The sequence below is a fragment of the Mus musculus genome, chromosome 5 (genome assembly GCF_000001635.26).
Source record: "Mus musculus strain C57BL/6J chromosome 5, GRCm38.p6 C57BL/6J".
Taxonomy (NCBI): domain Eukaryota; kingdom Metazoa; phylum Chordata; class Mammalia; order Rodentia; family Muridae; genus Mus; species Mus musculus.
The window spans coordinates 92004418-92017879 of NC_000071.6; the positions used below are offsets into that span (position 1 = coordinate 92004418).

Below are 13462 nucleotides of genomic sequence, written 5' to 3' on the forward strand. Positions count from 1 at the left end.
TTTGCTTAATGACTAAGGGAACTTCTCATTTCTTCCTTTAGAAGTGGATAAGCAAGCAAGTCAGACCAGGAGTCTATACACCAAAAGCTCACATAAGCTAGTAAAACTTCCTGTTTTATGTGTATGGGTATTTTGCCAAAAGAGGGCATCAGATCCACTGAAACTAGAGTTATAGACAATTGTGAGCCGACAAGTCTGATGGGAAATCTGATCGGATCATGTAGCCACTGGGCCTTCATCTATCTAAATAAATGTTTTACAAATTGTTTTCTGCTGTCAATAATCATAACCATAATTTATGTCACAAACATCACTTGGCTTTCTTATAGATAGCAACCTCTTTAAGCTGTCTAGCCTATCTACACAGAGACTATGGATGGTATCTCCGCCTTCAGCTGCTATTCCTGGTGCTACTCTAGTAGAGAAATACATTAATTAATATGCCCTGCTTCCCAATCCTGAGCGACAAGGAAAAGTCACCACGGCAGTGACACTAGGATATTCTTGTCCACTGACTAAGGCTTACCCTAGTGTAGAAATGGGGAAATGTGGCGACTTGAGATACAATGTTTTCATTTCCCTGATCCTATCTTGCTGACAGAGCTTTCCCAGAATTTTACTGGAATCTTTCTCACTTCTACAAGAAATGATCTTGCGTGGCAAAGTAAATAATGAAAGAATTAGAGAAGGCTCCAAAACGGGGCAGAGTGTGGGGGGAGACAAGTTTCCACAAAAACCAAAGTAAAATGATATTTTTGTTTTGAAGAAAGTTTGCAGTGGGTAATGTATCAGGTGTCCAAAACTAATGTTATAGGGAGAGGAGCTGCAGTAAGGCAGTCTCACGTTACTTCATGCCTGAAGCTAAGAAGAGGGGAAACGTCATACTATTAAAAAGAAATATGGGAACATAACTTTTTATACAAGTAGAAGAGTTAAGGGTTTCTTTCTGAGGTAAACACACTCAACAAAAACGATATCAGAGAGCCAGGTGTGGTGGCACATGCCTTTAATCCCAGCACTCGGGAGGCAGAGGCAGGTGGATTTCTGAGTTCGAGGCCAGCCTGGTCTACAAAGTGAGTTCCAGGACAGCCTGGGCTATACAGAGAAACCCTGTCTTGGAAAAAACAAACAAACAAACAAACAAACAAACAAACAAACAAAAAACCAACCAAACAAACAAACAAACAACAAAAAAATATCAGAGAATGTTATTTGAACTCACTAGATAAGCCTAAACCCTGGAACGGGGCTCTGGAGGTCTCTGCCTTCCTGTGATGGGGCTCCGGTGGCCCCTGCTTCCCTGTTCCCTGGATGCATGAGGAGGCCTTAAAAATATTCAAGCACATTTTTCAGTCTAGTCCAACCAACAGCTTAATACAGATCCAGCCATATATGGTACTAAGATTAAAAACAAGCAGAACTTAGAGTCACATAAGAAAATGTTTCCATGTTCCCTCTTCAGTGGGAAGCCTGAAGTTCCAAACACACACACAAAACCCAGGCTCTAACCTGGGCCTGGGTCTCCCTCCTCTTGCTAGACAGTTGTTATAAGATGTTATTTTGTTACAATACTGTCTACATATAGTAACAACCGTACAAGAAAAATTAATCTGCCACCCCTATGTCTGGAATCTTTACAAAAAGGAAGAGGAAAAAAACTATTTCAATTTTATTTATTAGTACCATACACTGGTATGTATATTACTTATAATCTCTTAATATGAATTAAAGCCATATATCGTGCTTAGTTAGACAATATTTATTAATTTTAAAACACAGGTGGGCACAGCAAGCCCACGGTCTCCAAAAGTACATGAACTGATTTCACATTAGCATGTTTACATAAAGCACATCCCTGTGAGAAGAGACTAAACACCCGAGCATTGATAAAAGAGAACATGTTGGTTTGGTACCTAGAGACTTCATCTGAACAGCATTGACTTCTTTAGTTCCTCACCAAGGTCTAACAAAATATGATCTTCAGATATCAATAAGGACTTAAGAAATGATTTTTAATCTTTTAACTGTAAAGTTCATAAAGTATCTTAATAGGCCAAAGATAGCAAACTCAAGACTGCACATTATAAGGTAGCTGACGCAGTCCCTCCGTTGTCAGGCTGATATTCTCACGTCGGCCTTTACATGAGAACAGCCCTGAAACTAGCTGGGTGCCAATCAGCTTCGAGTACTGTCTCCTCCCCACGCTGCTAGCTGCTGGCAATATTTTCAAAATAACAATAAATAGTGGTATTTTAGTAGAAAGCCTATTACTACTGACACAGTGAGTTTTATCAGCATATTAGTCTTACTAATCTAGGCAAACCCTTGGTCACAGGTTTAAAATACAGCTTTTGAATAAAAATCAACATTTATTCAACTATTACCAACAGATTTGTTTTATGTTAGAACCCTTTATTTTGCCTCATCCTGAATGTCTACTCCAAGTGTCCAAGTTTACGATTTTATTTTTACTTCCCTCAGCAGAATGAAGAATTCTTGTTCAATTCTTAGGCTAAGTTCTAGTCAACAGCTTAAAAAAGAAAAAAGATCCCATTAGTTGGCTAATGCAAAAACACTACACAAATATGGGCCCCTGAACAGCTATTTTCCCAAATGATCAATGAGGAGCATGGCTGGAAACACAGACACTGAGACCCTGGAATCAAAATGGCCTAATCCTCCTGCCTGAAAGGTTTTAAACCTATACATCAGAAAGCATATGTGGAGCACACATGATGACTTCCCACCTTGGTAAAAGGCTTTGGGGTAAGGCTAAGTATCTGAGGTAACAGGGCAATAGGAACTTCTGTGGTTTGTCCACTATCAACCTCAAACTATCAGAGACAAGAGTGGACTCCATCAAAGCCTCCAAAAGCCTCTTTGGTTGAGTGACTCAGTGGCAACTGGCCTAGCCAGGAGAACCAGACAGACTGCCAGGCAGCTCTGCACCCATCTCTTATTTTTATATTTTATACGTTTTTCCTCAAGGAGAAAAAGTTCTTCACTCAACGGTGTACCCACAAAACTCTCCCCACACCACCCCCACCTTGTCCTTTCATGCAGAACATTAGCACCAGAATCTCTCAGTACAGAAGACTAGCCAACAGCACAGTCATTAGAAACAAGGGTTCTCTGGCAGATTTGCAATAGCACAGATCTTAGATCTGTAGAGACAAGTCAGTCGACAATGACAGGAAACAAAGACGCACGTCTAACCCGCCCGACCACAGTCTTACACTACTCTCATGCCCATAAGCAAACTTTTAAAATGTGTTCTTATAGTTAAGGTAAAGGAAACTTTTCTCTTACAGATCCTAGCTTTTTTTCATTTTCATCTGTAAACATTTATATAGATAATACACAAAGTTCAATGCATAAAATCATGACCTTTTATAATGATTCTCTCCTTTTTTTACTGACTTTTAATCTCATATAACTTTAAATACACAATCTACTAATATCAAATACACATTCATGTAACAATAACCATGTCACTGTTGTTCCATGGATATATCTTGAAATAGCATCATAGGTTGGAAAGGTGAAGGGGCACTTGTTCAATCTTCCTTTGAAGTCTTTGGAAGTCTGTCTTCCCTTCTTCTACAAAGCCTTTCTTAGAAAGCATAGGTTTCCAGAAGGAAACAGTCAAACTGCAGATCTCCTCTAGGGTATCAGTGCTCTCGTGCAAGAGGACGTCATCTCCAGGGCTGGCAGCATCTAAAAGCAGGGTGCACACCAACACTTGACCAGGATCTTTCTGGACGCTGACTGTTACGTCACTTACTTTCTCATACTGAGTATGTTGGTAACACTTGCAGGTGCTGTGTAGTCTAAGAAACTTTAATATTTTAGAGACAATCTTTAAGATAACTACCAATCTAAACAATGATGTGTAGCATACTGTCTCATTTTATGCAAACATTGACTGATCTAAATTTATAGAACACACAACTTGTAGAGCTTACATGACTTGATGGTTCATAGTTCAGGGATTGCATCATGGAGACCTTTCCTGGGGCCTTCGTAAGGCTTGTGTAAATGAAGGCTTGCAGTTAAGCTTTGTTCACTTGAAAGTCAATTTAGCTTTGATGCCACAGGTGTTCAAAATATTTTGTTGAAGTTAATAAATTAATTGCAATGACATAGTTATAGCATATGGAATTTTATCACTATCATATTCTACATAAAATTAATGAGATACTGAATAAGAAATGTTAAGCTTAAGGTTCCAGCAGATTATTATTAAAATAAGTCTGAGTGGGATTGGGGCACTTCTTATGAAGCAAGTACTGTTTATATAGAGTAGATTTTGGTACTGGGACAGAAACTGGCGGGCAATCACTGAGTGGATCTTGCTTTGCAAGCCTACAGGGGAAAGACTAATCCTGAAGACAGACATGTTCCCCTGGAGGACATCACTCCTGACCTTCTAAGCAATGCACCACTTCTTTGCCAGCAGCAGTTCTCATGGAATCACTAGAGAATGTTTTCACTAAAGTGTCTCGTGAAGAGTTTACACAGCTTTAAGTGTGAGGAATCAGACCTACCCTGTTCAGGATTAAAATGAGTCTCAGTGTTGGTGTTCCATCCGAGGCAAATCAGCCTCAGAATCATCTGACAGGGGTGATCCTGCTCCCTATAAATTAATAAACAAGCATTACAGGTGCCCAGTAATTGCAAAACTCCTACTCCACAAGAATTCTGTGTTTGTTAAGACTCTTTGTAGCTGAATTGCTTTCATGAAAAAGGATGAAGTAAGAGGCCCCTATTTGTATACTTATACATGTCTTATTTGTTTGTTTATTTGTGGGACAGAGTTTATTGTAGCCAGGACTGGCCTCCAGCTTGCTATCTAGCCAAGAACAACCTTGAACTCTTGATCCTCCTGCTTTCAATCCCAAAGTGTTGGAATGATGGATATACAACAGCACCCCTAGTTTATATACATTAAAAATTGTTAGAGAGGTGGGAGAGAGAGCTTAGTGGTTCAGAGTATTTGTTGGATTCAATTCCCAGCACCCACATACTGGCTGATAACATCTGTAACTCCAGTCCACTTTCATGGGCTCCTCTCTGACTGAACATGCATATGGTATACATGCTGACAGAACATTCAGATATATAAAATAAAATAAATATATAGTTTTAGAAGACATTTTAGAACCAGATGTCATAGCACTAGAGAGATGAGAGGATTTCCAGTTCAAGGACAGCCTAGGCTACCAAGTTCCCCCAAAAGAAACAAACAAACAAATAAACAAAACCCAACAAACAAAAAGGAGACCCTCTGGTCTGCCATGGCCCCACTACAACCAATCTCTTCTACTCATCCCAAAACAAAACCAAAAATCTGTTGGAACCAAAGCCATTATAACTGTTACACAAAGTAGAGAAAAATGTACTTAAACGGCTGAAAGAGGCATGGGGGCTTTAAAAAATAACTGGGAATTTTTTAACTAAGTAAGGGAGCATGTGGAGTGCTAAGATCTGATGTATGGGCTAACAGCAGAGTGGAGCACTGGGAACTCGGGTGTGAAGCTCCTACACTCCTGAGGAGCTGAGTTTAGTGCCCAGAATCTACATAGAAAAGGGCTGGGCATCCCAGCACCTGCTTATCATTATCTCAGCACTGCAGACGCTGGAGCACATGGACAGATGTGATTTGCTGGTTGAGCAGCCTAGCCTGGTTGGTACATTCCAGGTGAGTGAGAGATCCTGCCTCAGAAAACAAATGGACAGACCCTGAGATGATAATACAGACAGACAAATATATCTCAGGGTGGTGGTGGTGGTGGTACATTAAGGAGAATAGGAGAATGGCTGATACTTCCAAAAAGTCTGGGACACAATCAAGGGTCAAACTTGAGAATTTACAGTAGAGAAGCAAGAACAGGTAAAATGGAATGAAATAGATGATTTACTCACATTATTATAGAAGAGTGGCTACTACACAAAAAAGAAAAAGAAAAAGGAAAGGAATTCTCACAGAGAACTTCCAAGTTTACAGAAAGAAACAGGCTTCCAGACACAAGAAGCATATACAACTCCAGACAGACATATCCAAAGAGGACACTTGCCATGACGTAGTACAGTGAGGACGTCAAAATATAAGGTGAAGAAATAATCTGAAAAGCAGCACAAGAAAATGTCAACTCGGAGACAAAGGCAGAAATAGCGGGATTATCCTAGCAACCATAAGAGCCACTGGAGTATGGAATATATCCAGCCTTGAAAGTAAAAAACTAGCCGGGCGTGGTGATGCATGCCTTTAATCCCAGCACTGGGGAGGCAAAGGCAGGCGGATCTCTGAGTTCGAGGCCAGCCTGGTCTACAAAGTGAGTTCCAGGACAGCCAGGGCTATACAGAGAAACCCTGTCTCAAAAAACCAAAAAAAAAAAAAAAAAAAAAAGAAAGAAAGAAAGGAAGGAAGGAAGGAAGGAAGAAAGAAAGTAAGTAAACAACTGTGAGCTGAGAACACTATGCTCTGCAAACTGTTTCCAACACTCATGGGGACATAAAGATGTTTCAAAGGAAGAAACCCAGGCAAGGCAGTTCATGAAAGTCACACCAGCAGTGCAGAAGATTCTCAGTGGGACTTGACAAGGAGAGAGACAAAGCATAGCCTAGCTATAGATAAACAAACTAGACTGAGGACAGAAACGACCGTGTCCAGTGCAGCAACCCAGCTAATCCAGCAAAACAGAGCATCACCTAGCACATTCACAGGAAATAGAAAACCCCTTCCCATAACATTTTAAGTGTGAAGAGCCTCAGCTCACCACTAAAATGATACAAACTAAGGGACTAGGGGGAAAAAACAAGAGCTATCTACATGCTGTCTCCAAAAAACACACTTAACCAACACACATACCAAGGACTTAATATCAAAGGATAGAAAACAACCAAGCAAAAGTAAAATGAAAACAAGCCAGCATAGATATTCTTATATCATACGAAGTGAATTTCAAACCAAAGCTAAGTGAAAAAGATAAAAGGGACACTACCTATTAAAAAAACAATTCATCAAAATATAAAACAATAGTAAATCTTTATGCTCTCTATATTAGACTCCTTAATTTCATAAAACAAACACTAAGGACATAAATAGCCACATAAGCCCTGATACAATGAGAGTAGAGTATTTCAATATTCCACTCTCAAACTTAAATAGGTCTTCCAAACTGAAAATAAGTAACGACATTTTAGAGCTAAAATATACTGTGGATGAACTGGACTTAAGAAAATGTACATGTTCCACCCAACAGTAGTACATGGAAAGTTCTCCAAAACTGGTCACACCAAAGGACACAAGTCAAGTCTCAACAAAATAAACAACAAAAAGAGAAAATTACTTATCTCCTATCACACCATAATGCCAATAACTAGAAATCAATGGTAAGAGAAACTACAGAGAACACAAAAAAAAAATTGCTTGGAAATTAAACAGCACACTTCTGAGTGGATAATATGGCATGTAAGAAAGCAGCCAAGCGACTTTAAACTCTCAGGAGATAACTGATAATTAAGTCACCTACCATTAGCATTTCTGGAGCACAGCCAAGGCAGTCTGCAGAGGAGAGCTTATCGTGAGAAGTATTCGTTATCTACAAACCTGAGAGACAGGTATCAAATAAACCAACGAGTGATGCACCTGAGGCTCTCAGGAAACAAGCAGCTGGTCCTGAACAGAGCACAGTGCAAGAACAAACGACGATTCGGGAGAAATCAGTGGCACTGATGTTAAAAGGATAAAACACAAACCTAACCCAAGAGTTGGCTCTGTGAAAAAGTTAAGGACATAAACAAACCCTTAGCTGATCTGACAAAGAAAGGGAGAGAAAATAAAAATTAGTAAAATTAGATAACAAAGGGTGCCATTACACTGGCTCCAGGAAAGCTCAGAGCATCACTCAAATTACAATGCAAACCTGGACTCTGAAAAGCTGGATAACCTGGAGGAAATACAAGAATTCCAAAAGCATATCATATACCAAAATTAAGCCCTGAAGATAGAACACAAGCCAACCCATTACAGCAACAAGATCAAAGCTGTTACTAAAAGCTCTCCGTGAAGACAAGCCCAGGACCAGGTGGAATCACTGCTAATGTCTATCAAGCTTCCAAGAAGTCCCAGATCAATCCTTAACTTGTTCCATAAAATAGAACGTGAAGGAACACAGCCAACTAGGTAAAGACAACACACACACACATACACACACACACACACACACACACACACACAGTGTGGGGGAGGACTACAGACCTACTTCCTCAATGAATATAGACGCAAACATCATCAAGAAAATACTTGCAAACTGAATTCAGGAGCACATTTAGAAGATTATATATCACCAGGCATGGTGGTGCAGACCTTTAAATTTAACATTCAGGAGGCAGAAGCTGGTAGATCTCTGTGAGTTCAAGGCTAGCCTGATCTACATTAGCAAGTTCCAGGATAGAAGAGACCTTTTCTCATCAAAAACAAAAACAAAACAAACAAACAAAGCTGAAAAGAAAGAGGAGGAAAAAGGAGATTAGATATTATGACTAAGTAGGTCTAATGCCAAAATCAAGGTTGATTCAACATACAGAAACTCCAGAGACAAAAATCATATAATTATTTCAATTGAAGCTCAAAAGCTATTTGACAAAGCTCATGATAAAAATTCTGGAGATTTTAGAAATAAATGCTTCATACAACAAGCCGTGACCATGGCAACTCCTACAAAGGAAACAATTAAGGCTCACTTACAGTTTTGGAGCCTTAGTCTATTATCAGCATGGTGAGAAGCATGGTGACACACAGGTAGACACGGTGATGGAGGAGTTCTATTTTTGGGTCCACGGGCAGCAGGAGAGAGAGCCACTGGGCCTGGCTTGGGCTTTTGAAATCTCAAAGCCCACCCCCAATGACACATTTCCTCAAACAAGGCCAAACCTACTCTACCAAGGCCACACTTCCTAATATTGCATTCAAATATATGAGCCTGTGTTGGCCATTCTTAGTCAAACTACCACACCATTCTATCAAATGAAGAAAAACTCAGAGCATTCCTCTAAAATCAGGATCAAGGATTTCCAGTCTTCTCTCTCTTAATAGATACAGTGCCCAAAATCTTAGCTAGAGCAGTAAGACCAGATACAGGCATAAAGGGAAGAAGTCAAACCATTCCTATGGGCAGATAACAAGATTCTTTACTTAAAAGACCTATTGAGTCTACTAGAAAATCCTCAGTCATAATAAACACTGCCATCAAGTTCCAGCATACAAATCAACACAAACAGAAGTAGCTCTCATTTACACCAACAGTTCCTGCCCAAGAAAGAAATTAGGAAAAATATTCCGTCCAAAATAACTCCTGCCAAAAGTAAGTATTTAGGAACATACCTAACCAAAAAAGTAAAAGACCTCTATGATTGAAATTTTAAGATACTGAAAAAAAAATCACAGAAGATACTAGAAATATTCCTGGACAGATAGAATTAATACTGTGAAAATGTCTATACTACCAAAATTAATATACAGAATTAAAGTGAGAGGAAGCAATACAGGAATGTCTATGCAGCATGGATAGGCTACGTGCTAAGGAGACAAGAAATACTGGAGATCACAGCACCAAAACACATGCTCTACTGCAGTGATAAAGCCAACAGGTACTGGAAAAGAGCAGACAGGTAGGCCAAATATGAGGGACCCGAAATAAAATAAGCAGAGCTATGTCCACTTAATTTTTGACAAAGTAGACAAAAACTCCTTTGGGAAAATGCCTATTCAACAAATGGTGCTGGCAAAATCGATTCCTAAGGCAGAAGAATTAAATTAGCTTTATATCTTTCACATTGCAGCAAACTCAATTCAAAATGAACCAAAGACCTTAATTTAAAGCCTGAAACTTAGAAAAAAAAGCATAAGGGATACCCTTCAAAATATCTGGGTAGGCCAGACTGTTTCAAATAGAACATCCACAGCACAGGGACTAACTAACCCCAGTAGTAGGAGCCTGGAGTAGGAGAAAGTACACTTCTAACCAGCAAAGGGAACAGTCAGCAGAGCTAACAGACAGGCCACAGAGTAGGAGAGAAGGATCCACACTTCAGACAAGAGGCTAGTATCCAGAATTCACAAAGAATTACAAAAATTAAATGCCAAGGAAATAAAGCTGACAGTCAACTTACACATACAGGCAAATGAAATGGGCTCTACAGCTTCTGAAAAAAAGAAATACAAATGGCCAATAACTATTTGTCAAAGTGTTTGATATCCCTAGCTATCAAAAAAATACAAATTAAAACTGCTTTGAAATACCATCTCGTGCTGGTTAGGATGGCCATCATCGACAAATCTGACAACAAATGTTGGAGAAGGGGGCTGGAGAGATGGCTCAGCGGTAAAGAGCAACAACTGCCCTTCTAGATTCTAGAGGTCCTGAGTTCAATTCCCAGCAAAAACAGCTACAATGTGCATATATGTGTGTGTGTGTGTGTGTGTGTGTGTGTGTGTGTGTACACACACATACATATATATAATAAATCTTTTTTAAGAAATGTTGGAGAAGATGTGAAGAGAAAGGAATCCTTACTCACTGAAAACTAACACAGCCGTGGAGAAAATGAGTTTGGTGATTTTTTAAACAATTAGAAGTGGAACCATATGGCCCTGCATCTCCTCCTGAATACCCACACCCTACTATAGAGATCTTGCACACCATGTTTACTGCTGCTTCATTCACTAAAGCAAAACACTAGAATCAGTCTGGCTGTCTATGAATGTGGGGGGTGTATGTGTGTATGTGTGTGTTTATGTAATATTACCCATATCTAAAGAAAAGTCAAGGTGTATAATTTGCAAAAGAATGAATGGACCTGGAATGTGTAATAGTAATTGAAATCACACAAGCTTAAAAAGAAACATGTCCAAAAAAAAAAAAAAAAAAAAAAAAAAAAAAGCCAGGCAGTGGTGCACACCTCGGGAGGCAGAGGCAGGCAGATTTCTGAGTTCAAGGCCAGCCTGGTCTACAGAGTGAGTTCCAGGACAGCCAGGGCTACACAGAGAAACCCTGTCTCAAAAAACAAAAACAAACAAAAAAAAAGAAACATGTTCTCCCTCATATGAAAAGTCTATCCAAAAGTTCACGTGTACATGTAAACACATGAAGATGCCAATATATACAACATGAAGGAAAGAGAAGAAGAAAGGCTGAGTGCGGGCGATGGGCACGAGCTAAGACAGGATGCACAGCTGACTGTTCTTCTAGTTCTAATTCTATCATCATTTTGCTTGTTTGGATAGTAGATAGGTACATGAGTATATTCAATACCTGAGTATAAAATTTTGTGTAACGCTCCACAGCTTCTATTCTGAATGTTAATTCTAACGGTTTAGAAGTTCACTGAGGGGCTGGTGAGATGGCTCAGCAGTTAAGATTGCCGACTGCTCTTCCAAAGGTCCTGAGTTCAAATCCCAGCAACCATATGGTGGCTCACAACCATCTGTAACGAATTCTGATGCTCTCTTCTGGAGTGTCTGAAGACAGCTACAGTGTACTTACATATAATAAATAAATAAGTAAATATTTTTTAAAAAAGAAGTTCACTGAGTTATACAGACTTTTGATATGGTTAATTTTGGTATGTGATGTTTTTATTTATTTGCAAGTTTTTTATAATAAAGTTTATAAAATTTTTAAAGATAAAGGCGCCATCTCAAAAGCTAAAACTAAAGAATGGATTATTTCAGGTCAGCAGTTTTATGATAAATGTGTGTAATAAAGTTCTATGCATAATGAATTTACAAACAAAATTGATCCCATATGAGACTTACCAAATTCCTAAGAGCACATTCCCCCTGAAGCACATCAAATCTGAGTGAGACCTGAGCTGCACCTGTGAAGAGTATCTCTGAGTCTGAGCTGCACCTGTGAAGAGTATCTCTGAGTCTGAGCTGCACCTGTGAAGAGTATCTCTGAGCCTGAGCTGCACTTGTGAAGAGTATCTCTGAGCCTGAGCTGCACCTGTGAAGAGTATCTCTGCACCTGACCTGCACCTGTGAAGAGTATCTCTGAGCCTGAGCTGCACCTGTGAAGAGTATCTCTGAGTCTGAGCTGCACCTGTGAAGAGTATCTCTGTGCCTGAGCTGCACCTGTGAAGAGTATCTCTGAGTCTGAGCTGCACCTGTGAAGAGTATCTCTGTGCCTGAGCTGCACCTGTGAAGAGTATCTCTGTGCCTGAGCTGCACCTGTGAAGAGTATCTCTACACCTGAGCTGCACCTGTGAAGAGTATCTCTGCACCTGAGCTGCACCTGTGAAGAGTATCTCTGCGCCTGAGCTGCACCTGTGAAGAGTATCTCTGCGCCTGAGCTGCACCTGTGAAGAGTATCTCTGCACCTGACCTGCACCTGTGAAGAGTATCTCTGTGCCTGAGCTGCACCTGTGAAGAGTATCTCTGAGTCTGAGCTGCACCTGTGAAGAGTATCTCTGAGCCTGAGCTGCACCTGTGAAGAGTATCTCTGTGCCTGAGCTGCACCTGTGAAGAGTATCTCTGCGCCTGAGCTGCACATGTGAAGAGTATCTCTGTGCCTGAGCTGCACCTGTGAAGAGTATCTCTGCACCTGAGCTGCACCTGTGAAGAGTATCTTTGAGCCTGAGCTGCACCTGTGAAGAGTATCTCTGCACCTGAGCTGCACCTGTGAAGAACATCTCCATACCTGGTGTGATGCAACACTGGACACGTGCAGATCAATGGCAGCCAGAGAGGGAATTCGAGATTCTGAAAGGCATTTGTTCTCTTTCTTTATTAGCCTAGAATTTCGAGCTAGATTAAAAGAATCAAAAACATAATGAAAAAAATTAGGAACTGTTTTTCACATTTGTAAGTACTTAGTATACATGAGTGAATTGTTAATTTACTTAATTTACAATCTAGCAATATAAACAAAGGGCTGAAAGTAGAAGCACACAAACGTACCTATGCCTTCTAAAGCTCTCAGTTCAGGAAGATGGTTATAGTTTAGTTCAGGCAACCGCACGTCTGCTTTGGGATATTCCTTCCTTTTCTTGTTTGCCTGAAGGAGGTACTTTTCACCTGAGACCTGATCACCAGAATGATTGACACACATACATTAGTTTTAAGGTGAGCTAAGCTTTCATCCTCTTGTAACTACTATGCTCACGTGTCATTTCAAGGGCTGGGATAATAAAACTTTAATGACATTACTGATACAGAAAACGGTTTCAGCCCATTATTTTATCAAACTTATCAAACTTGCTAACAAGTAGAAAATCTGTTCTCTAGTTTCTTTTCTCCCCTTAGCCAATCTTCAGTAGAAGACACAACAAGCAATAGGCAGCTGAAGATGACATGACATCTTGGCTCTTCATGCCAGAGGGTCAGCATTAGACCACCACCTGGGGTTTCCAGCAACAGAGGATGTTCTTTACTGTAGCTGTGACCTGTTAGTCTTCA

At 40.0% G+C, this 13462-nt stretch overlaps 2 protein-coding genes across 10 annotated transcripts in view; both read right to left on the reverse strand.

The window, feature by feature from the left end:
- Positions 1 to 1656: 1656 nt before the first annotated feature.
- Positions 1657 to 13462, reverse strand: part of Cdkl2 (cyclin-dependent kinase-like 2 (CDC2-related kinase)) — a 36969-nt gene continuing 25163 nt past the window's right edge. For 2 of the 9 annotated variants that reach the window (XM_017320989.2, XM_017320987.2), the window contains 4 exons: positions 12965 to 13088; positions 12705 to 12811; positions 4548 to 4636; positions 1659 to 3717 (listed from right to left, as the gene is read on the reverse strand). In XM_017320989.2, the coding sequence (XP_017176478.1) occupies positions 4571 to 4636; positions 12705 to 12811; positions 12965 to 13088 (297 nt within the window). In that variant the 3' untranslated portion in view covers positions 1659 to 3717; positions 4548 to 4570. Of the gene's footprint in view, positions 3839 to 4547; positions 4637 to 10176; positions 10210 to 12704; positions 12812 to 12964; positions 13089 to 13462 lie in introns of those variants that run through there. The other 7 variants (NM_177270.4, NM_001276315.1, NM_016912.2 and 4 more) reach the window with 6 other exon arrangements.
- On the reverse strand, positions 11678 to 12697 carry Gm46915 (predicted gene, 46915). Its single transcript, XM_017321219.1, has 2 exons — positions 11916 to 12697; positions 11678 to 11883 (listed from the first exon to the last, which is right to left on the reverse strand). Exons 1-2 carry the CDS (start codon positions 12694 to 12696, stop codon positions 11789 to 11791), a joined length of 876 nt encoding a protein of 291 aa, XP_017176708.1. The 5' UTR covers position 12697; the 3' UTR covers positions 11678 to 11788.